Raw genomic sequence first — 21597 nt, forward strand, 5'->3', positions numbered from 1 at the left:
GATCATCAACAAACCCGCCCCTCCTGGCAACCTGCGATCTCTTTGCTGTTTTTCTAACAACAGCCCACTTCTTGGCTATTTCCCCCCCCCCCCCTCCGCCGCATACCATCGCCGTTGTGCCATTCGCATTGCTGCGACAAACAGTAAACGGTCACCACATCACGTCCCAGGCTCGAATCCAACCCCCCGACGCTGCGCCTACTGGCGCCCGATGCGCTGTCAGCTCTTATCGCCCGCATTCTCTACCTCCACCCGCGAAGCCCACCAAGCCATTCACTACTCGCCTCGAAATCGAAGCCAACTCGACTACAATACCCACACTTGGGTCGCATTTCATTCGCGACCTGGCCACTGCCCATCAAAGTACCGAGACCGACGGTGTGTCGGGCAGAGGCGCATCTCATCTTGTGTTTATAGACTCCATCGCATCCCACGGACGGAAGCTTGAATCGAGTTGAATACCCGGCGTCGCAACGGGTTCGACGCACAGTACTGTGACACGGTCTCTGAAAATTGACTACCAGCACAATGAAGGCTGTTCGTGTGCGCCGTGAAACCCGGCGCCTTCACCACTGGCCCGTGATTCAGCTTAATGTCTGGTTGATCGTGGTGCTTTCCGCCTCGGCAACATGTCTTGGAATCTTTTCGTGGTTTATGATCGTGCAATCGCAGATGGATCTAGGTACACCCTGGTACGTTTTCAACGTCAATTCTCGAATCCGGTCATCAGGTCTGGTCCCCCTTTATACTGACTTGATAATCTCCCAGGCTCTTCCCATACATGGTCGTCGTGAGCGCCCTCGGCGTCACGTTCTTCTTCTTAGTTCAGATCCTCATTGCACGAGGGCCACTGCTGCCAGGCATTCTGATCGTTGGCAGCTTCATTCTCTTCGTACTCTGGTTGACGGGGTTGATTGAGACGTCGCTGCAGTTGTACGGTGTGTCTGGCAATGTGAATGATAATTGTCAGATCTGGGTGGTGGAGAACGAGTCTCGGGGGAACAGCATCAATACATTGGCATGGTTAACGCAAAGCACGATCTGTAAGCCTCCTTTCCCTTTTGCATCTTCTACCTTGATGTACGGTGCAAACCCCTTCTGACTCGTCTTTGCAGGTAATTGCTGGAAAACGGCCTTTGCGTTTGAGCTTGTCAATACGATATTCTACCTTTGGATGATGATCATGTCGTGGCAGGTCCATCGGGACTTTTACCACTGATGTGTCGGATGTTTATAATGCCTGATGGATCTGATCTTGATGTTCTTTCATGTCCTCGTCTTCTCCTGTGATACCATCTTTTTTTTGCATGATATTTGGCGTTGGAAAGCATTCCATGCTACGTATTGGGTTCCATCTATAGCGACTCTCTTCTACAACATTGCTCTTATTCTTAGTATGCAGCTCCTAATGAACAAAAGCCACTCTGTCATATGATCCGATATTCCCGTATACATGAATGATATACATTATTATATGCGAGCTTGATGTTCATTCAATGCACTTTGCTGTATCCCCCATCAGAGAGCATTCCCTGCTATATAATAGGTTCCGTCTCTCGCGTCTCTGTTCTACAATATCATTTGTACTCCCACTATGCATGTTTTAATGAACCAAAAGCTAGACGGCAACCGACCTAATGCATCCATGTCTGTATTTTGATATCCAGGATCGGATGCGAGCTCCAAGTCCATATATTGCACCTCACTGTCTCCCCCATTAGAGAGCATTCCGTCGCGGCCCCAGGTCCCCATTGGACACCACCTGCCCGTTTAAGAAGGTACGGGTCGCGACGTTTGCTTCCAAGGCAACGATCCCTCCCAAGGCAGCGATGCCTCTATTCAATTCCCAATCGGGCAATCGAGCTCTGCTAGTGCGATTTTCCGATTTCCTCAGAGTATAAATATCCCCATCCCCCCAGATATAAATATTTCTTCCCTCCTCCACGAACTCTCCTTCTTTCTCTCCCCTCCTCCACAGATTCCATCCTCTCGCCAGTCCACACCCTACATCCACATCCACCTCCCATCCACTGGCGCTTCTAACTTTCCTTCTTCGCATTCTATCTGGACTCCTTATGGCTTTGCTGACACACACCTCCACTCACATCTTCTTCCATCTGGACCCTTGACCTCTCTATTGGTCTCACACCTCCACTCATACTCAAACTTCTTCTTTCATCTGGGCACTTCATTTCTCTCTTGGTCACCCACCTCCACACACTGTTGACCTTCATCAAGTCTTCATCAACTTCTCTCATCTTCAAGACTTCAACATATTGCCCTCCATGGAGTAGCCCTTCAAATATACCAGAGCAAGGTCATGCAGTTCTTGCTCTCCTTCTCCCACTTTGCTACTCACGTGCCTACTGTCATACGTGCTTGAGCCTCATTATCTCTGGTCAAGACCACCTTTTCTCTCACGTCCTTCCTGGCTGCCCTCATTCCATCGACTGGTGTACGCCCTGACGTGTCTGGTCCTTTGTGACCTCTTATTTCTTCGGTGTCACGTCAACATCCATCTTATGGTGGCTCGCAGATATAAACACAAAGGTTTGTTTACTCTTCCTTCCTATCTTGTCTTGACTTTGACTAACACCAACAACAGCAGCCTACACCGACGTTCTTGAGTGAACGTCGATGGCCATAAACTTGGTGTCGAGCCTGTGTAGGGCGTGGTTGACCTTAGGGCTCCACTGCCTCACATCTCAGCCTCCTCGTTTATCCCTCTGCTGGTAGTCTCTGGTTTGAGAGATTACTTCTTCTTCTCCCTGGCACACGAATCTTCGATCACTGTCCTACTTTGTTGATACTAGCTACGGCGTCGCGGCTCTTCCCCTTCACGTTCAGATCTTACCACTCCCTCCTTCGGATCTCTCCACTGACCCTTGCCCTTCGACACCTTCCATCACTTGTGCCTGTCGATACTGCTTCGCCTCCATTCAGGTCTTTCAACACATCTTTCCACAGATCTTTCCACAGGTCTTTCCACGGGTCTACTTGATATCCCCACCATTTCTTCATACCAACCCTCAAATTCTTGACCTCCATTTTCTTCTTCATCATTCGTTTTTCTCCATCACTCCTTTACTTATCCCTTTACACATCCTCCTTTCCTCTGCTCGGTCACTCATCATCATACGACTTGATTACCTCCTGGCCGTTATACCTCGCAGCAAAAAAAAAGAAGAAAATCCAAAACAAAACAAAAAAAAGAACAGAACAGAAACAAGAAAAGAAAAAATTTCGAATCCCTTCGCCTGGTCTCATAACCTCTGACGCCTCAATCTCCGGTCTCACGATTGAACTCTTGACACGTCCACTTCTCAACGTGTCCGCCTCTTGATATTACTATCCACATCTTGAACGTATCAAGACGGTTTTCCTCTTCCTGGCCTTCCATCATCTGGCCTCAACTTCATGGGGGCCTGCAAAATCAAACAAAGAGGTATGCGTCTTTTCCATTGTCTACAGGATTTTCCAACCAGCTAACATCTTGAACAGGAGCCTACACTAACGTTCTTGAGTGAACCTCGTTGGCCATGAACTTGGTCCCGGGCCTGTGTAGGGCTTGGCTGACCCCTGTTCTCCATTGCCACACATTTCAGCCTCCTCGCTTATACTCTCATTGTTTCTATTGACAGTTTGGCAGGTATCAAAGCTCTCTCTCTCCAGTCTTTGGCACATCAATCTTCAATCACTGCCTCGACTGTCCTCTTGTTAGCTTGCGGAGCTAAACAAAAAGGTCGGTATGCCCTCGCCCTCATCCTCCACGGCTTCGACTAACACCTTCAACAGGAGCCTACACTGACGTTCTTGAGTGAACCTCGGTGGCCATGGACTTGGTGCCGAGCCTGTGTAGGGCATGGTTGACCAAGTTTCCATTGCCACACATCTCAGCCTCCTACTCATTGGCACTGCTCCGCTGCCAAATCGTTTGCTGCTGACCTTCGTCATAGATTCCCCCGCATTCTCAATCATTTCACCCTCTGGCTCACTTGATCTCTTTCTGGACAGGCGTCACGTAGCTGGACTCCCAGTTTGCGTGTCAGGACAAATCCAGAAGGAGGTTGGGTCGAGCTAGACATCCAACCCACTGGCCGCAATCGCAACTTGACGCTTCGTTCGACCTTCGATCCCTGCCTATTCCACATCCACGCCACTTTCTGGCCTTGGTTCGTCTTCCTCTTGAACAGGCGTCACGTAGCTGTTAATCCAGTTTGCGTGTCAGGACAAATTCAAGAGGTCGTCGGACAGGCTAGTCTCCAATCCACCACAGCAATGACAATTTGCTCAACCGCCATCCGATCCTCCGTACCGTTTTCGCGATCTCGTTTCCACGTCTGCTTTCGCTTTGACAATCACCTCTCTGGCCTTGGTTCGTCTTCCTCTTGAACAGGCGTCATGTAGCTGTTGATCCAGTTTGCGTGTCAGGACAAATTCAAGAGGTCGTCAGGCAGACTAGTCTCCAATCCTCCGTACCGTTTTCGCGATTTCCTGTCCACTTCGATATCACCCCCTGGCCTCGACTCGATTTCCTCTTGAACAGGCGTCACGTAGCTGTTGATCCAGTTTGCGTGTCCGGACAAATTCAAAGGGATATCGGGTCGTACCAGCCAGCAACAACCAAACTCGATATACTCGCCTTCCGTTACGCCGTCTCTCCACCTCCGTTTCCCGCGCTACCTACCTCGTCCGATTTCCACTTCGAGCTTTTACCAGGTTCCCTCTTGAACAGGCGTCACGTAGCTGGAGTTTCGGTTTGCGTGTCAGGACAAATTCAAATGGGGAATTGGTTCAAGCATTCGACCAACCACGACGACACGAACGCTCGTACACTCCTCGATCCACTCCGAAAAACAACCTGGTTTCGATCGGTCCCTTGTTGAACAGGCGTCACGTAGCTGATATCTCAGTTTGCGTGTCAGGACAAATTCAACAAGGGACTTGGTCAAGCCAAGTCACCGCCACGACCGTCCTTCGCTTCTCGATATCCCGCACATCTGTTAATATGATCTCTTCTTGAACAGGCGTCACGTAGCTGGATTTCCGGTTTGCGTGTCAGGACAAATTCAGGAAGAGATCGGGTCTACACAACCAACCAAGAAGCAACCACGGGCCACATTCATCTTCAGTCACTGTCCATTGCTTTTACGACTTGCTGTTGCCCTCCACAACTCACTCGGCCGCTTTTTCGAACAGGCATCATGTAGCTGGGATTCCAGTTTGCGTGTCAGGACAAATTCGAAGTAGAGGTTGAGTAAACCAAACCACCCACCCACCCATCCACCCCACTGCCTCACATTGACGTTCAATTACTGTCAAGCCCCTCTGCTACCACGAAGATCTATCAGTCTCGCGTCTCACGAGCCAAGGTAAGTTTATTCCCCGCCTGATCCACGTTTCCTGCTAACATTGAGATTCTAGACATGACCACATTTCAAACGACCTGGTCCATTCAAACCTCAACCCCATACCACACATTCAACCAAACATTGTTCAACAAACCACAAACGGGTACACAAGAGACAACCACACAAGTGCCCTGGACAAAGTCCAAACAAAGTCGAGTCTCATGGGCTTTATCACAGTCATGTATCTAGTTATCCTTGACAGTACCACGCTCTGCATTCTCCAGGCCTGGCTTCTCTACAGAATAGAACTAACTGGTTTTCACACAATTCACACTCTACTCTGAAAGTAAACTTGTATTCAGTAATAATTACCCAAAGACCTACTGCTACAGCTGTAGTATAGTAGCAATTCAATTTTCTGAGTCCAGGAATGCAAAAGCAATGCACCACCCTTCCAGATGTCCTCTTGGGTGGCCTGCGTGGGATCTTTAGACGAGTCTATCAGTGCAGGGATAAAACATTACCAGGAACCTCTACAGGAGTTTCAAATTTCATCGAATGCCTTTATATCTCGAGGACATATTCAATTTTTCTCACACACCATACATAGCAAAATCCAGGAGCGCACAACTCCCCTCTTGTATGGAACACCAGCTATCTTTGACAAAAATAATTCACACGAACACACAAGTAAAAGGAAGATGAAGAAAGACATCACTGACAAACGCCACCGCTATGCCAGGTACGCATCGCAACTGCAAAAATCAGACGTAACAACAGACAAGTCCAGGACAGCAGAAAGAAGGAAGACAAAAATGGAGAGAAGGAATCAACCAGCTGGAAGAGTTGGATGAAATGGGAATGGTGCAGAATGATACCAAGTCACCGGAGTAGAACAGTGTGGCTTTGAGGCAGACAGGTGGCTTTGCTCTTTAGCTTTATTCGGCAGAGGCCTCATCGGCACCGGCTTCTTTGCTGTAATCCGGATCATCAAATGCAGCCATCATCTCGCGCTCAAAGTCATCCGCATCTGATTCGTCAACGGCCGTGTCAGATTGCGTCTCTTGTTCACCGACAGCAGCGCCAAACTCTTCTCCCTCGTCGTCATCATCTGGAGCGGGGAATTGTCCTTTCTCAAAGCGAGTTTCTTCCGTCTCCGAGCCTCCAGCGGTAGCAACCTCCCTAAGACCAGTGCTCCGCTCGTATGACCGCTTGATACGTTGTGAAAGACGCGAGCCCTTGGTATCAGCGTCATCGTTGTCTTCATCGGTGGACTCGTCGTCCTCGTTGCCATCGTTTTCTTCGCCGCGTTTGCGTTTCCGGCTTGGTTCGGTTGCGTCCTCTGCCCAGGCCTCGCTGTCGCTCTCGCTTTCGTCGTCGCTGCCCAGGAACTCCTTTAGTTCGTCGTGCACCGCTGCTTGATCGTCTTCGTCATAGCTGAGCGGGGAAGCCTCGGTCAGTCCGGCGTCCTTGAACATCTCGTCGCTAGCGTCGTCATCGGTCACATTCGTGGCTTCGTCTGAAGAGGAGATCCACGAGTTGTCGATAAGATCGCGAGAACTGGGTGAAAGAGGCTCGCCACGGTCATCTGGGTGGACGGGCAACAGGTAAGGATCCTCGTCCAAGTGTTTCCAGTTAATGAGAGAGTCGTAGAGCCATTGCGTCGTGACGATCTTGATATTTGGCCAGCGCGTGGCTTCCCGCACTTTGGCTGTGCGATTGCGGCCAGCGACGAGGTGGGTTACGCGTTTGCCGATATTTTTCAGGATGACTACGCCGAATGTCTTTGCCCAGAGAGAGACTTCTGCGTTCTGGAGGTCTTGACCTAGCGGAATGACGCCGGAGAAAACAATCACCGCACCACCAAGTACTTGGGCTTTGTACAAGGGCATAATGTCCTTAATATCGGGCACTAGTTTCAAGTCCACGTCCTTGTCCTTTGAGGCAGCTTTCTCGCCGCGGAGGGCGGCTACACGGCCACCCAGAGCATGGGTCCTCTTCTTGTCATACTCTTCAAAGAAGATCTTATGTACCGCCTCCAGGCGCTCTTGAAGTTGGGAAAAGCTCCATGTCATGGTCTACCAGTAGGTGGTGTCGAGGCTTGGCTGTCTCCTGCGACTCATCCCCACTGGAAGACGATTCGCTGCCATCAGCAGATGCATCGTCATCTGCATCCAGTTCTTTTTGTTTCTGCAGCAAAGGACGATCTTCGACTTGGTGCATGAGTGTTTCCTCCTGTGCGTCGGTCTGCTCCTGCAGGAGTCTGGGATCATCTCCCCCACCCATCGTCACCAATTGTTCCAAAGCCGAGACCTCCGTCTCCAAGCCTGTCTTCATCGTTGCACCGTTGACATGGTGCTCGTGCAAGTCCTTTTCCTTTCCCTTTTCTTTCGATCCTCTACTCGATTTGGGCGTCGCCGCGATTTCTTGCTTTTTGGGCAAGAAGCTGGAATTGATATCGCCAATTCCGACAAAGAAGTCATAAGGGACGACCTTGATCAGATTGGGGATCCATCGCCACACGTCACCGCGGTCATCGATAATGACCACCATCTTGGTGTCCACCGGGAAGAGCCGCTGTAAGTTCTTGGCCGTCAAGCTTCCGCTCTCGTCACGGCTCAGAATGCGGTCTCCAAAGAGTTTGCGCGTTGGGTCAATGAGATCGGCAATGTTTTGGGCATATGCTCGAGTGCCCATGGTGTAAATGTGTAATTCAAAGAGCTCGGCGACTTTCTCCAGGAATTCCTCCAGCCCAGGTCGAAGCTTGATGTAATACCAGCATCCGCGCGCCCCGGGGGTATCATCAACCAATTGGAAAGACCGAACGTCCTTCAACGCCTCATAATTAGGATTATCCTTATCATCCTTCCACTCTCCGACTGTCGGATCAACGGTGGCATGGATGATGGTCTGATCCAGATCAACCACCAGCGACAGACGCCGGGATGCCAAAAGACGACGTTTAGCATCCTCCTCGACACGAGTGGCCTCCTTCTCACTGACGGTCAGTGTAGTGTTATCATGGGTCATCTGGATGGGAGCGCGGAAGGTCTCCGAGATCTCGGTGTTGTAAGTCGATCTACCCAATAGGGACAAAGAGGCTCGGTCAGTATTGCGATGACAACTAAAGCATTCGTCTAAGCTTTTGAGATCAGATGGATAAACATACTCAGTCATATCCTTGCCACACTCAGCGCACATCCCACCGAACTGGACCTCATGCGCACAAGGCTCCTCGACTTCGACAACATCCACACTAGACGAGTAACAAAGAAAACCGATCAGTTCACCGCCCACAAAGGATCAATGAGCATCAGATAATAAGACTCACGGTTCATCGATAACATCGCCCTTAGCGATATTCCATTTCACAACCGTCCCATCTACGGGTGACTCAAAACGTGTGGGAAACTTGCGCTTCACCATCACCTGGTTTCCCAGCCCATCGCCCTCCTCCACAGTAGTCTGGTAAATGTACCAAAAGATAGCCTCATCCCGCTCCACCGTGTCCCCTTCCTGCTTGAGGAGCGAAGTCACGGTGATGGGATAGTGCAGGCTGGGGGGCAACCGGAGCTGCATCTTGGCTCCCAGTCCGCCCCTAGGTGATCGAAACCCACCTTTCTACTCAATATCTCAAAGGAAGCCGCCGGCAAAGACTGCACTGTGGCCCTGTTCTTGGTGTTTCCGCGTCGACAGGAGGCGCGGATGTTGTGTGAGCTTGATCGCGTGCGCCTCTGCCTACGGCGCCATGCCCGACACGCGACGCGTAGGGATAATGGATGACAAGGACGGGGAGAAAGGTCCAGCAGATGGTTGAGAGATATGGATCAATGAGGTTGAGAGGTGTTAGAGGGTTTCTTTGCGCTGTTGCGAGGACAAGTCCACCAGCGCGTGAATCAAGCTAGGCAATCGAGTAGTCGGATATCGCCACACGAACGCGGAGTCCCAAGGGAGCGTGCGCTTTGGACACCCTAGTGCGTGGAAATATCAAGAGATGATTCGCGCAGTAAGTGGTTCAAGCGACTGGAAATAAATGTTTGGAATGATGAAGTGTTTGTTGGATGTGGTTTGGAGAAAGGAAGAGCTCGTCCGGGAACTTGTGCGGGGACAGGCTTAACCGGCTTCTTTGAAGAAGCTCCGCTTATGTCAACATCCCTCCACTCCGCTACTCTGAATAGGGAAGCTTGGTACTTGGCAATGAAGGCCTAAACATAGATGATTGTCATATTATAGCATTTTATTGTATTTTTGGACTTCTACAAAGTGTCAGTATAGCTCAGCTCACTGGTTTAGACTCACTTGGACTGAACAGCACTCATGATTGGCCATTTGGGCAGGAGACTGCTGCAGCCACGGACCTTCGGCTCCATCCAAGCTTCGATCCATCGTCATTGGGGCGACTATCAAATTCATCAAAAAAGATCTACGAGCGGAAATAAACTACAAACATAGAAGAAACGGATCAAATGCAGAGCTAGGAGGGGAAATTGATTGGTAATAGCGAGACAAAATTCAAAGAAATGCAAAAAGTAAATCCATGCTCTTGACAATCTGCGTGATCCTCAGCGAGCAAATCCCCAGGAAGGGCTGTGCCAGTGGACGGAACAGGATAGGAAGAGAAAGTAAATCAGGCATCAGTCAAGATATGCGTGTAAGCCATGAGGCGCGGATGATAAAAGCAGGCACCTTTACAAACCACACGACCCCCCTCCCTGAAGATAGAGCCGCATGTACATGGGTATATACGGAAGATGCGCTCGACTCGGTCTCCAGAGTTGTCAACGGCTACAGCTTTCCCCCTAGTGAGAAGTGGATGAACGCATTTAGTTGGCCTTGGCCTTGGCCAGGCCAACGGAGCCCTTGCCGTGGTCGTACACGCTGTACCACTTGCGCAGGAACGCGTCACCCAGGATGGCCAGGGGACCAACGGGCTCGGGGAAGTCCATGCCCATGAAGCTGCTGATGCAGGAGCCCTGGACCTCGAGGATGTAGTCATAGGAGGTAATGGTGAAGTTGTGACCGGCCAGGGTGAAGGTGAGGTCGGGCAGGCTGTCACGCTTGTCACACTCGACGGTGTACTGGCCAGTGAAGCCCTTCTTGGCACCAATCTCCTTGTTCAGGAGCTCGGCCATGGTGGAGGGCAAAGCAATGAGCGAGGTGCCGGTGTCGAGGATGACACCGGTGTCCTCGAGCTCGGCAGTGTTGTCGCCGAGGCTGATGGCATCAAAGTCGACCTCCCAGTAAGCCTTGCGGCGGAGGGGAATGTTGATCATCTCGCCGGTGTAGTGGCTCTTGTCGACGCCACCGAAAGTGGCCTCGGACTCGTCACCCTCCTTGTTGGTGTCGCCCAGGTAGAAGGCGAAGACGGGCTCGTCCAGGAGACCCTGGTTCAGCGCGTTGTAGAAGGGGGGACCATCTTGTTGACGGAGATGGTGTCGAAGCCCAGACCCAGGATACCGTCGAAGCGGCCAAAGGCGAAGGCCAGACCAGGCTCCTCGGTCGCCTCGGCAAAGTCCTGGTGCTTGATCTGCAGGTCGCCGATCGTCAGAGTATCCTGAGACACGAAACCGCTCAGGCTGCCAGAGCCGTACTGAATGGCGAACTCGGTGCCGTTCTTCTTGTAGGTGCTCGATGAAGACGAGTCATACTTGCTGTGAAGGAAGCAGGCGATCGAGTTGCACTGCGACGAGGGAACCCACAGGTTGGAGCTACCAGTGTCGAGGACGACCTTGAAGGACTGAGGGGGACTACCCAGAGTAATCTCGGAGAAGTCTTATGTGGAGTTAGTACAGTGGTTGACAGATGGATGTTGATGATTGTAGGGGAGGAGAGTGGGTTCACGGTTGGTGTGGAGACGGCATGCTTACATTGGGCGTTCAGGAAGTTGTCGACTAGCACGTTGTGACCACCCTCGGGCTTGATGGAGGTGTCCTGGTAGCTAGAAGACGGGCGGTAACCCATGTACTTCTGGCCAAGCGACTGAACATGTCTGTCGATGTTGGCAGCGGCCTGTGATGGTGAGGATGTTGTTAGCTTTCGGGTACCAGGCACCGCTTCCGGCCCGGGGGGGAGACTTACAAACTGCTCGTCCAGAGGGACCTTGTTGAGCTTGAGCTTGTGGACCTCGGCAGAGGCAGCGCCCAGCAGCGCAGAGGCTGTGAGCAGGGAAAGAGACTTCATGATGGTGTAGGATGAGGATGGATGATAACGCGATGGAGAGAGGAGGAGAAGGAAGATAAGGACGAGCTGGGGGCGGAGCCTACAGGACGATCGGCATAACGTGATGGGGAGTGCGTCATTGCCGGAATCAGCTGGGCCGACCACAACCAAGTTGGGGTTACACTCGACGACCCTTTGTCCGGGACAAATTGATCGCAATGTATTATCACCATAGACTATTTATTGATTGGTGTCTCTACAAAAAGAATACTGCCCCCATTCTACATTCTAGAGGTTCTGGGAGGTGGGAAAGACTGCCATCACGGAAGGAGGAGGTGGCTGGGCGTTTGCCTGCTTGGCGCTGACCAAGGCCAGAGAGAGACGGTCGAAGCGCCGTACCTGACAGATGCAGAATGAGGTGGCGACAGTTGTCGCTGCAGTAGTACTGGAGTAGTAGTGTGACCACAGAATTGACTTGCTTTTACTACCTATCCTGGCTAAATCTCCTGAATGCTTAATTTAGGCTGGTTGACTGTACCGAAGTACTTCCCAAGACCTAAAATCAAGGATGATGATTTGTATGTATTATGTCGACTTTCTGCCTTGTTTACGACGAACTCTGGGGTAGGGCCGGAGATCATTTCCACACAGTGGATCGAGTCGATCGCGAAGCCTACAGGCTGATCGTAAACAGGTTCAGAACCAACAGTGCACTCACATAATAGCAATGTTGAAACATACTGGACGCCTGGTCTATACTTACTGTCCAGAACAATACTTCCTAGCAGACCCTGCGTGATACAATTCAGCCAAATTTTTGCGGATCGCTTGACCTCGACGTACTACCACTCGTTGCTATCACATCGCGTCTTATCACGAGGTTCCAAGTTGAATCATGTATTCCCAAGTATCACAAATTATTGATGATAATACAACGGTCCAGGCCATGCTTTCACCATTCCGTATCCACGCACCCCCCCCCCCAACAACACAGAGCTTACCGGTAGAAATCGAGGCTGAAGAAAAGTCAGTAACACAACACACGAGCATGGAGCAAGAGAAAAAGTCACATACCGGTCATCCTCATGGCCACTCTTCACTTGAGCCGCATACGCATCCTCCAGGTCGCTCTGGATGATATTGTATCTGTTCTTACGCACTGCCCGAAGACCGGCCTCTTGCATGACGGCAGCGATCACGGCACCCGAAAGCGGCTCGTTGCGGACAATGAGGGAGTCCAGATCCACCTCGGGCGACAGAGACATCTTCGATGCGATGGTGGTGAAGATCAGGCGGCGCTCACGGCGGTCGCGCAACGACGGGAACTCAATCTTACGGTCCAGGCGACCTGGGCGCAGCAGAGCCGGGTCCAGGGTGTCTGCACGGTTAGTGGCCATGATGACCTTGACGTTGCTGGTCTGCTCAAAACCATCCATCTGGTTGAGCAGCTCCAGCAGAATACGCTGCACCTCACGGTCGGCACCGGTCTGGGCGTCGAAACGCTTGGTGGCGATCGCATCGATCTCGTCGATGAAGATGATGGCCGGTGAGTTCTCGCGCGCCATCCGGAAGACATCACGAACCATACGAGGACCCTCACCCAGATACTTTTGTACGAACTCGGAGCCGTTCACGCGAATGAAGCTGGCGGTTGTGCTGTTGGCCACGGCCTTGACCAGCATCGTCTTACCAGTACCGGGGGGTCCATACAATAAGACACCACGGGGTGGGTCGATACCTGTGTTGCCGAATTAGCATTCTTCCATCATCCATGCTGTATCATGATTGTACCCACCGATCTGTCTGTAGAGGTCGAAGTGTGTCAGCGGCAGCTCGACGGCCTCCCGAATCTCCTGCTTCTGCATATCCAGACCACCCACGTCGGCATAGGTCACATCTGGCTTCTCATTCTCACCCAGCATCGCAATCGAGGAGTCGGCCTCGGGGGGAAGAATATCAACGAGAGCATTGGAGTGACGGTGGAGGGCGACCGAGGATGAGGGCTTCAGCTTCTCACGGTCGAGTGTGGACAGGATGCGGACGACGTAATTCGACCCGGTCGAGCTCTGGACGATACCAGTACTAGATAAGAGCCTGTCAGCAAGAGATACACCTCTCATTATTGACCGTAGGTGAAGGTCGAGCATACTTCTGATCGATAGCCTCCATGAACTGCCCAATCACCAGTGGCACACTCTGTATCCGTTTGATCTCTTCTTGTGCCCGGACAAGCTCCCTCTTCAAGCTCCTATATTGCAGGAGTCAGCAATCAAGTCTGGCTGTCAAGAGCCGACTTAGTGAGAAGACTGACCTTTGCTCATCCTTGATGTATTCCTCCTGCAGCTGAATGTATCTGTCGGAGGCGTTAGTAACGTCCAACGGACGAGGGCATCCTCATCAACACTGACTCTAGGTGTCGCTGTAGCCGCTTCAAATTGGCATATTCATCATTCCCATCGGCTCCAGTGCCCTCCAGCGAGTCCAGGTTGGCAAGGGCATCCAAGGCACCTGGCTTCGGGAGAGGCGTGACGTTGTTCGCCGGATTCTCCACGGCGACGTCTCCCATGATTGCGGTCTATGTGATGAGGAAGAGAAATGAAAGACAGATGGTATCGGAGACGATGGATGGCTTTCGGAGATGGGTTCGTAGATTGACGTTGCAAGGCGCGTTGTGCAGAGTCCGGAGATGGAGATGGACCGGCCTTGGAGCTTGGATCGGGCAACATGGAGCTTAATGGTTGATCACGTGATGTCTGTCATTGGGCCAGCAGCGAATCCTGTAGGTCTGCTGTTATTCTTCCTCGATTTTCTCTCCATTTCGAACTTGTCAGAAAGGCTCCAGTGTACTCAAGGTTGGATATGACAAGTTACAGCCACAAGCCACAGTTCTGCAGGGAGCTCGGAGATCAATGTCATTATCAGGTCTTACATTGGTACAAGATATATATTGACGGCACTTACTCCTCTACCTGTCAACTTGCTTACGGGAGGCACAAGACTCGTCTGACTTTATTTGGTCATATATAACTCCTCCTTCGTAACCAGCCATCTTTATTGTATTTACTCTACACAGCACGACCTGATCACCCTCTGACAGCATCTCGTCAGCTCAGTACTCTAATTATGAGTGGCTGTTAGCCAGGGAACCCATGGTCACCAACGAATGTATTGGGGCCAGGCCCAACTTCAGCCCATGACCAATCAGGCCTATGATCGGGGCTGTCTCGAGATGATTCGTAGAGATGACGCTGCCAGCACGCCTCTGTACGCAGATCGAGGCAGCTGATCCTGGGGCGAGCCGAGGATACAAGGCTAGGATTCCCGTTATTCTTATGATCCTTGGGTCCTGGCTATTCTGGCCGTTCGAGCTGATTATTTTTACTAGGTGGACAACGAACCCACCACGGATCGCGGGGGCTCGTGCTGCCATTTACGTCGCTTAGACCAAGATGTCATTTGAGCCATGAGAAAGCATAAATCCCGTTGCGGTGGAGCCTAGGACCAGGATTGGGTTCATCCGTCTACCTTTAAGTCGGTAGCGGTTGGGCAGATTGGCAGGTTGGCAGATTAGCAGGCTAGCGGTGGTCGCAAAAGGTGGGACAGGCACAGAACCATCACGATGCCCCATGCGGATCGAGTCGGATTCTTGCACCACTAGGGGAGGCCCTTTTGGCGGAGTTTTTCTTCTGGGTCCTGGAACGGCTCTGCGGGGAGTCCGTTTATTCCGTTCGTTTCTTTTCTTGCCTGCGATTCGGTTTTTTCCCTTGTGAACCGCGAGGGGATTGGTTGCGCTCGTCATGATTATCAGACGCGAGTCCGAGCTTTATATAAGGAGAGCCGCGCCCACTAAATACCGTGACCGTGCCTGACGGGGAGATTTCCTTTCCCCCAAAGGCCTTACTTTCTTTTCTTCTTTCCCATATTCCCTTCACTGCGGCTTGTATTGTCTCTTTCTTCCCAACCACCCTCTCTCTGGAGGGGGGTTTTTAAATATTTCATTCTGCCTCTGCTGGGGTGATCCAGTGCTGGTCAGCCAGAGTATACACACTAACCGGACTGGGCGAAGACCGTTGGAATGGATCTTCGCCGAGTTCATTTTGCATCTCCAGCCTACGAAGATGATTTTTCATTCTCTTTCTCCTTTTTCTTCCCATGGGTTTCTGGTACTGATGGTCTATTTTCTACGAAACTATGATTCTTTATCTTCGTGGCCTTGCCTTCAAGATTCTTTTACTCGGCATAGTTGGCGAGAGGGCCACCTGACTAACACACAGCCTGACTAACTAACTAACTAACTAACTGTGGAGGAGACTCACCATGACAGGGGAGCCAGGACTTTTCCAACCTCTTCAGTTGAAGAATGAAACACAATCACCAAAGAACCCCCCAAATTTATTCTCGTGAATCACTAACAAGACCGCGAACATACAAAAGGAAACAGAAACAGGACGGGATACATTACAGTATGGAAGACGTAATGGGTGTGACGAGTCATCTATGAAACAAGCTGACTACTGGCCACCAGTAGGGGCCAATTACTTACCATACAGGGTACTGTCTAGTATCAGCGTGACTGCGCTGGTGCGTCTGACGGCGATGACTGCGGTGATCGGGACCGGGGCGCATTCCCTCGCTGTATTTTTGTATTTTTCCCTCTTTCCTCTCCACTTCGCCCTTCCATCCCTAACTGCCTTTGCTTTGCTGCCAAAAAGTATACGGTAAGTACGCCATTTGGATTGCTTTGCGTGTGCTTGTATTGCGGCTTTTTGGGACCCCCCTAAATTGCCCCCATTTCTTTCCCCCAAATTTCCCTCCCTTTTGTCCTGTGGCCACGCACCCACTTACCCCCCTCTTCCCACCCCTTCTTCCGGGCAACCCACCGACAGCACACCCCCCAGCCCTCATTTGTCTGTGGTTTCTAGTTTCTGGACCATCATTATTATCGTGGAGGAAAGATCAACCAGACCCTTCCAGCCCGTCGCCTTCCCACCCCCCTGCTTGAGCACCCCCCCCATCCCACAGCTGGCCCTCTCTCCCTTCTGCCCCTTCTTGCCCGTGACTCCTTGCCGCCTCAGGCTCCTACACCACGTGATCACGGGACCTCCGTCCAAACCTCTGCCCTTCGATCCATCTGCTAATTCCGGGACCCGGCCTTAGCCATCCGTTCGCAAGTCGGGAATTTGAGTGATCCAGCCTTGTCGGTATGTATATCATTTTCATAATCCCTTCCCCTCGTCTCTCTCAATAGTCATTGTTTGTTTCGCGGCTATGATCCCATCCCCTTCCATCTGAGACCACCCCCTCGGAAGCGTGTCGCGACCGAGCGCGCAGACCCTCAACACTTCCGCTCAAGACGCGTTCACACGATCTTGGGAATTGATGAGGGGGTCATATTTCCTTTCCCATTGATGATGAAGATGGAATTCATTGGGGTGCCTCGAGTCGCGATGATGACGCGACCGCCCAACGTGGACCTTGCTAACCTGCGTTACTCGGGACATAGATGGGTTGGAAGAACCACACGACATGAACGCTTGGCTCGCCGACGCCTCGAATATTCCTGGCCAGGATAATGGCGCCTTCAATCCTTCTACCATCGACCCCTCAGCCGCCTTTCTCCATGCCTCTCCAAACCCTCAGGACCCCAATCAGTTCCAGCGCATGTTCAATGGCGTGCCACGGAATGCCTCCCCGGGTTTCCACAACCCTAACCAGGTAATTCCATCCAAGCGACCACGGCCAGAAGATGGGATGCCCATGTCGCCGCGCCCTGCCCCGGGTGCCGGTGTCACTGGGTCGCGATCGCAGACTCCCCATCAAGTACCATTCCCGGGCTATCAAGGTGCTGCAAATGGAGCCCAGTTCACCCAACACCCGACCCCCTATCAACACCTCCAACAAGGCGCTTCGCCCAATGTGGCCCAATCTCCAATCATCCAAGATTTTGACCAGCAAAGTGTGCGTATGGGAACCGCCTCGCCAAGCCCATATTCTCCTGCCGGCCCACATGTAGGTGGACCACATATGTCTCCCTCGCAGTCGGATGGCAGCCGTGTGAACACCCCGCAAAATGGCCAGTTCATGCCCGGACAAGCATTCCCTCAGGCCATGAACGCACAATTTCAGCAGGGACCTGGAATGACCTCGGGGTCTCAGCAGCCGCCGATGCAGGCGCAACAGTTCAACGGGATGGCACAGATGCCCCAGAGTTATCACCAAGCAATTGCGGCTCAGCAACAGCGGCTTCGCCAGATGCAAATGCAACAGAGCCAACAAATGAATGCCAACTCTCAGATGGCCGGTCGCCCCCAAATGCCGAGTGGGATGAACCCTATGGCAAATCCTCAGCAAATGGCTGCTATTCGCCAGATGCAGCAACAACAGCAGCAGCAACAGCAACACCAGCAAGGCATGCCAAAGCCCAACAACCCGGAGATGTTCATGCGAACGTTACAAAAATTCATGATGTCACGAAACCTACCTTTGGACCCTAATCCGATTATCAGCGGTCGGCCTATCAATGTCATGCAGTTGTATGGAACTGTGATGAAAATGGGTGGCTCGAAAAAAGTAACTGCGATGAATCTGTGGCCGATGGTTGCACAGCAGCTCCAATTCCCCCAAGTCCAGTTCCCCATGGCCGCACAGGAGGTTCGGGAATACCACCAAAGGAACCTGGCTCCTTATGAGCAGGCATATTTCCAATCTCAGTCCAAACAGTTTGCCGAGATGCAGCAGCAACAGCAGCAGCAGCAGCAGCAGCAACAACAACAACAGCAGCAGCAGCAGCAGCAGCAGCACCACCACCAGCAGCAGCAGCAACAGCAACAACATCTTCAACAATCTCAGCAACAACAACATCCAGTTGGGATTCCCCGCCAGCCTAGCGATCCGTCAGCGATGCAATTCCAGTCTCCCCAAGTAAAACCGGGCCAGGGCTTTGAGCAACCCCAACCACCAATTCCTCACACCCCTCAGCACAGCACTCCGGTCTCCAATAATGCTCAAGCTACCCCAGTCAATGGGTTCGCCACACCCACTCAGGCCCGAAGCCAAAGCAAGCCACCTCAACCGGGTCACCGACTTAGTGTCTCGCGACAGTCACAGCCACCAGCTCCTACGCCAGAAGCTGGGGGGCAGTTCGTTGCACCGTCGCCCGCTCAGCAAGGGAAGTCTTCTATGACTCCAGTCCAGCAACCAGTGCAAGCACCGGAGCCCAAGCAAGACCAAGTAGTCAAGCGGCCAATTGAAGACCCCTTCAAGCCCATGGTCATCACCGAGCAACGACTTCATGGACCTATTCAAGTGGACGAAATGTACCAGATTGGCGAAGAGATTTCACAACTCAGGCCCACTGTACCAAGTTTCGCCGAGTTAGGCTTGGTAGATATCCATGCAGTGACCATGAGCTTGAAGTCTGGTATTCATGCTGAAGTTCGTCTTGCATTGGACACACTCACCACTCTTTCCTGTCAGCAGGGCTTCCAGGTTTCGCTCGAGAATACCGAGGACTTGGTAGAGAGTTTGGTGGATTGTGTTGATGATCAGGTGGACTTGTTGTCTGAGCACACTCAAGAAGTCTCCGATGTGATATCCCTGCGTTCATATGAAGAGGTTACCCGGGGCTGTCAGTCCGAACACACATCGCTTGCAGATGCGCCCGAGTTCGGAAGCCTCGACTATGAGCTGGACCGTGCCGTGGATCGTTTGATTTGTATAACCACCATACTCCGGAACTTGTCATTTAGCGAGTCCAATTTTGGGCCGTTGGGAGTGCCGTGTATCACTCAGTCCTATGCGAACATCTTCCGGAACATCGGTACTCGCGTCAAATATTTGCGAACTGACCAAAATCTGTTGGACTTTATGAAAGATGCTGTCATTTTCATGAGCAACTTGGCACATGTCATGCAAATACCTGGGGAAAGAGGAGGCTCTTAGTCTACTGCACTTCCTCCTGGCATTCTCGCCTTTGCCAGGCCCCACAACTGTGAAGTCGGGCCAGATTATGTTTTCGGCGTTTAATCCTTCTATTCACCGATACACTCCCGCTGCCGTGGATGGTCTTGCTAAGTTGTTGGCAAGAGATGACCCGAACCGTATCTACTTTGGTGCCATCTTTTCCGGGGACGGTTCTGCACCTCCGCAACCCGAGCTTCTCACTCGCACATTCGGCCTCGCAATCTGCGCGGTTCCGGACAAGAAGCCTCTGGCAGTTGCAGATGCCCGCATGGTCTTCCTCATGCAGGGTCTTCTGGCAGCTGATGTTCTGACCACTTTCGCTGATGGTGCTCTGGCTAAGTTCTGGCTGGGTTCTGTCGACGGTTTTGCTATTCACCTATTACGCATTTCCTGTCTGCTGTGCACAGAGCGCCTCCCAAATATTAACCCGCGCCAAAGTCGGCAGGCCGAGGCTGAAGCATATGCTTATGGCTCAATCATCCACCGCGGACTCGCCATCCTGCGCCGGCTTGCCGAAAAGTCCAAGCAAGTGGCCAATGCCTCCGCCCTCCATCTCCCCTCCGGTATCCTCCCCAGCAAAGAGAGCTTGCTTGGTGCCATGCTTCTCGCGAACATGGACCCTACTATCGTCCGTCAACTCCTCACATATGCCAATCTAGCAGAGTAAAGGATGTCGCCGCACTTTCTTTTACTTTCCTTGTGTCAAGCCTTGCCCTCTCAATGTGTTTGTACGAAAGACGCTTGGTTCGGTGACTATCACGAAGAGAGGAGCGTCTGGAACGAGTGGATCTGCTCCTTGCGCGCAGCATATACGACAATTTTTTTTTGAATTTCTATCATGTCATTTGTACTCATGTGTCCAAGCCAGCCAATTTCAGTCCGTCCTTGCTGCCGGTGGTTAGGTCAGGTCGGGCCAGGTCAGGGCCGGTTCGATCTTGTGTTTCTTCCCTATGGATGGTTTCTCCTTTTTGGGCGCCGGTTGGATATCGGGGGGCCTTCCTTTCCCTTTTCTTGTTTCTCTTTCTCTGATTGCGGTGTTTGACCTCTTGACTCTTCTATTTGTGAGATAGCGTGTTTGTGATTTTCTTCTGTGTACAATGCTCAAAATACCCTCGGCTGAATGCGAGAGATTGAGGTTCATCTGATGGGTCATACCCCTCTGGGATTTGTAACGGTTGATTTTGTAAGATTTAGCTTTTGGCCTTGTAGCCTGATGCAAGTTTCATCCAATCTTGTAGATGGTATCGGGATCGGGTACTGCAAACGTCAGCCAGGCGCGCGTGTGCCTTCAAATGCAGGCAGATATGGCTACACTCTTCTCACTTGCTGCAACGCCAGCAATCACCCACAACATTTCTACTCCTTCTGACCAATTCCCGTCAACTGCCCTCTCATCCATCTCTCCATTATTGAGGTCCTCTATAAGAGGCCCTCCCTAGCCCTGTTAGACCTTTCCCTCTTCCACCCCCTATTTCCTCTTCGTGAGAGCTCTCCTTCTCTTTATTATTATATTCAATGACTATATATAGACACCTTGAATCTTCCCTACGACCTTCAATACTGTCTTTGACGTCTTACATTGTCCGCTTTGGTCAGGCTGCCGTCCTCTACGCCACAGATGACCCTGGAACTTGGTTCACATGAAGAGTCAAGAGAGCTCATTCCCTCCTGCATCTTTCTTCCCTTATAGAGCCAAAGGGAAATCCATGGGGTTCGATGATGGCTTGGGCTTTTCACTCCCAGGGACGCGCGATCGCGACCTTTGACACAAGAGCCGCTGCGATGGTGGTGTGAGGAACCTTGCTAATGAGGCATGTCTCTTGCCTCAGTCTGGCTGCTCAGTTTCCGCTCTCCTCTGCCATACAGTCCACCGTTCGAGAGTTTATACAGATTGATGAACCCCCACGATAACAGTGCTATCTGTTCGGCGTCCATTATTGCTTCGGTCGCGCGACAAAAGAATTACGGCGAGAAGACCTGTGCTTTACCTTCGTACGGTGCAATATTTACATTCATATGTGATCGCTGGAGAAGTCCAGAAACCGGGATCTCACCGGAGACTTCTTGATGTCTTGGGCACCGGTGGCGCTTCGACTTGTCTGTTTGGAAAGACTGGCTCTGGGCA

At 51.7% G+C, this 21597-nt stretch overlaps 5 protein-coding genes across 5 annotated transcripts; 2 read left to right on the forward strand and 3 right to left on the reverse strand.

Moving 5' to 3' along the window:
• Positions 1-528: 528 nt before the first annotated feature.
• Positions 529-1219, forward strand: N7458_010867 (uncharacterized protein; the record flags this gene model as incomplete). The annotated part of the gene is made up of 3 exons (XM_056914249.1): positions 529-692; positions 769-1043; positions 1116-1219. 3 exons carry the CDS (start codon positions 529-531, stop codon positions 1217-1219), a joined length of 543 nt encoding a protein of 180 aa, XP_056763098.1.
• Positions 1220-6289: 5070 nt separating this feature from the next.
• Positions 6290-8930, reverse strand: fcpA (protein-serine/threonine phosphatase; the record flags this gene model as incomplete). Its single annotated transcript, XM_056914250.1, has 4 exons — positions 6290-7320; positions 7385-8430; positions 8521-8607; positions 8683-8930. The coding sequence occupies 4 exons, from the start codon at positions 8928-8930 to the stop codon at positions 6290-6292; spliced, it is 2412 nt and encodes an 803-aa protein (XP_056763099.1).
• A 1244-nt stretch (positions 8931-10174) lies between these two features.
• Positions 10175-11531, reverse strand: N7458_010869 (Vacuolar protease A; the record flags this gene model as incomplete). Its single annotated transcript, XM_056914251.1, has 4 exons — positions 10175-10735; positions 10765-11123; positions 11219-11360; positions 11430-11531. 4 exons carry the CDS (start codon positions 11529-11531, stop codon positions 10175-10177), a joined length of 1164 nt encoding a protein of 387 aa, XP_056763100.1.
• A 976-nt stretch (positions 11532-12507) lies between these two features.
• On the reverse strand, positions 12508-14076 carry rpt3 (proteasome regulatory particle base subunit RPT3; the record flags this gene model as incomplete). The annotated part of the gene is made up of 6 exons (XM_056914252.1): positions 12508-12526; positions 12585-13248; positions 13306-13592; positions 13660-13758; positions 13822-13863; positions 13919-14076. 6 exons carry the CDS (start codon positions 14074-14076, stop codon positions 12508-12510), a joined length of 1269 nt encoding a protein of 422 aa, XP_056763101.1.
• Positions 14077-17036: 2960 nt separating this feature from the next.
• Positions 17037-20139, forward strand: N7458_010871 (putative ARID/BRIGHT domain protein (SWI1); the record flags this gene model as incomplete). Its single annotated transcript, XM_056914253.1, has 2 exons — positions 17037-19329; positions 19403-20139. The coding sequence occupies 2 exons, from the start codon at positions 17037-17039 to the stop codon at positions 20137-20139; spliced, it is 3030 nt and encodes a 1009-aa protein (XP_056763102.1).
• Between the last annotated feature and the right edge of the window lie 1458 nt (positions 20140-21597).

The sequence above is a fragment of the Penicillium daleae genome (assembly GCF_028827525.1).
Source record: "Penicillium daleae strain IBT 16125 chromosome Unknown utg000008l_segment0_segment0, whole genome shotgun sequence".
In the NCBI taxonomy this organism is placed as follows: Eukaryota; Fungi; Ascomycota; class Eurotiomycetes; order Eurotiales; family Aspergillaceae; genus Penicillium; species Penicillium daleae.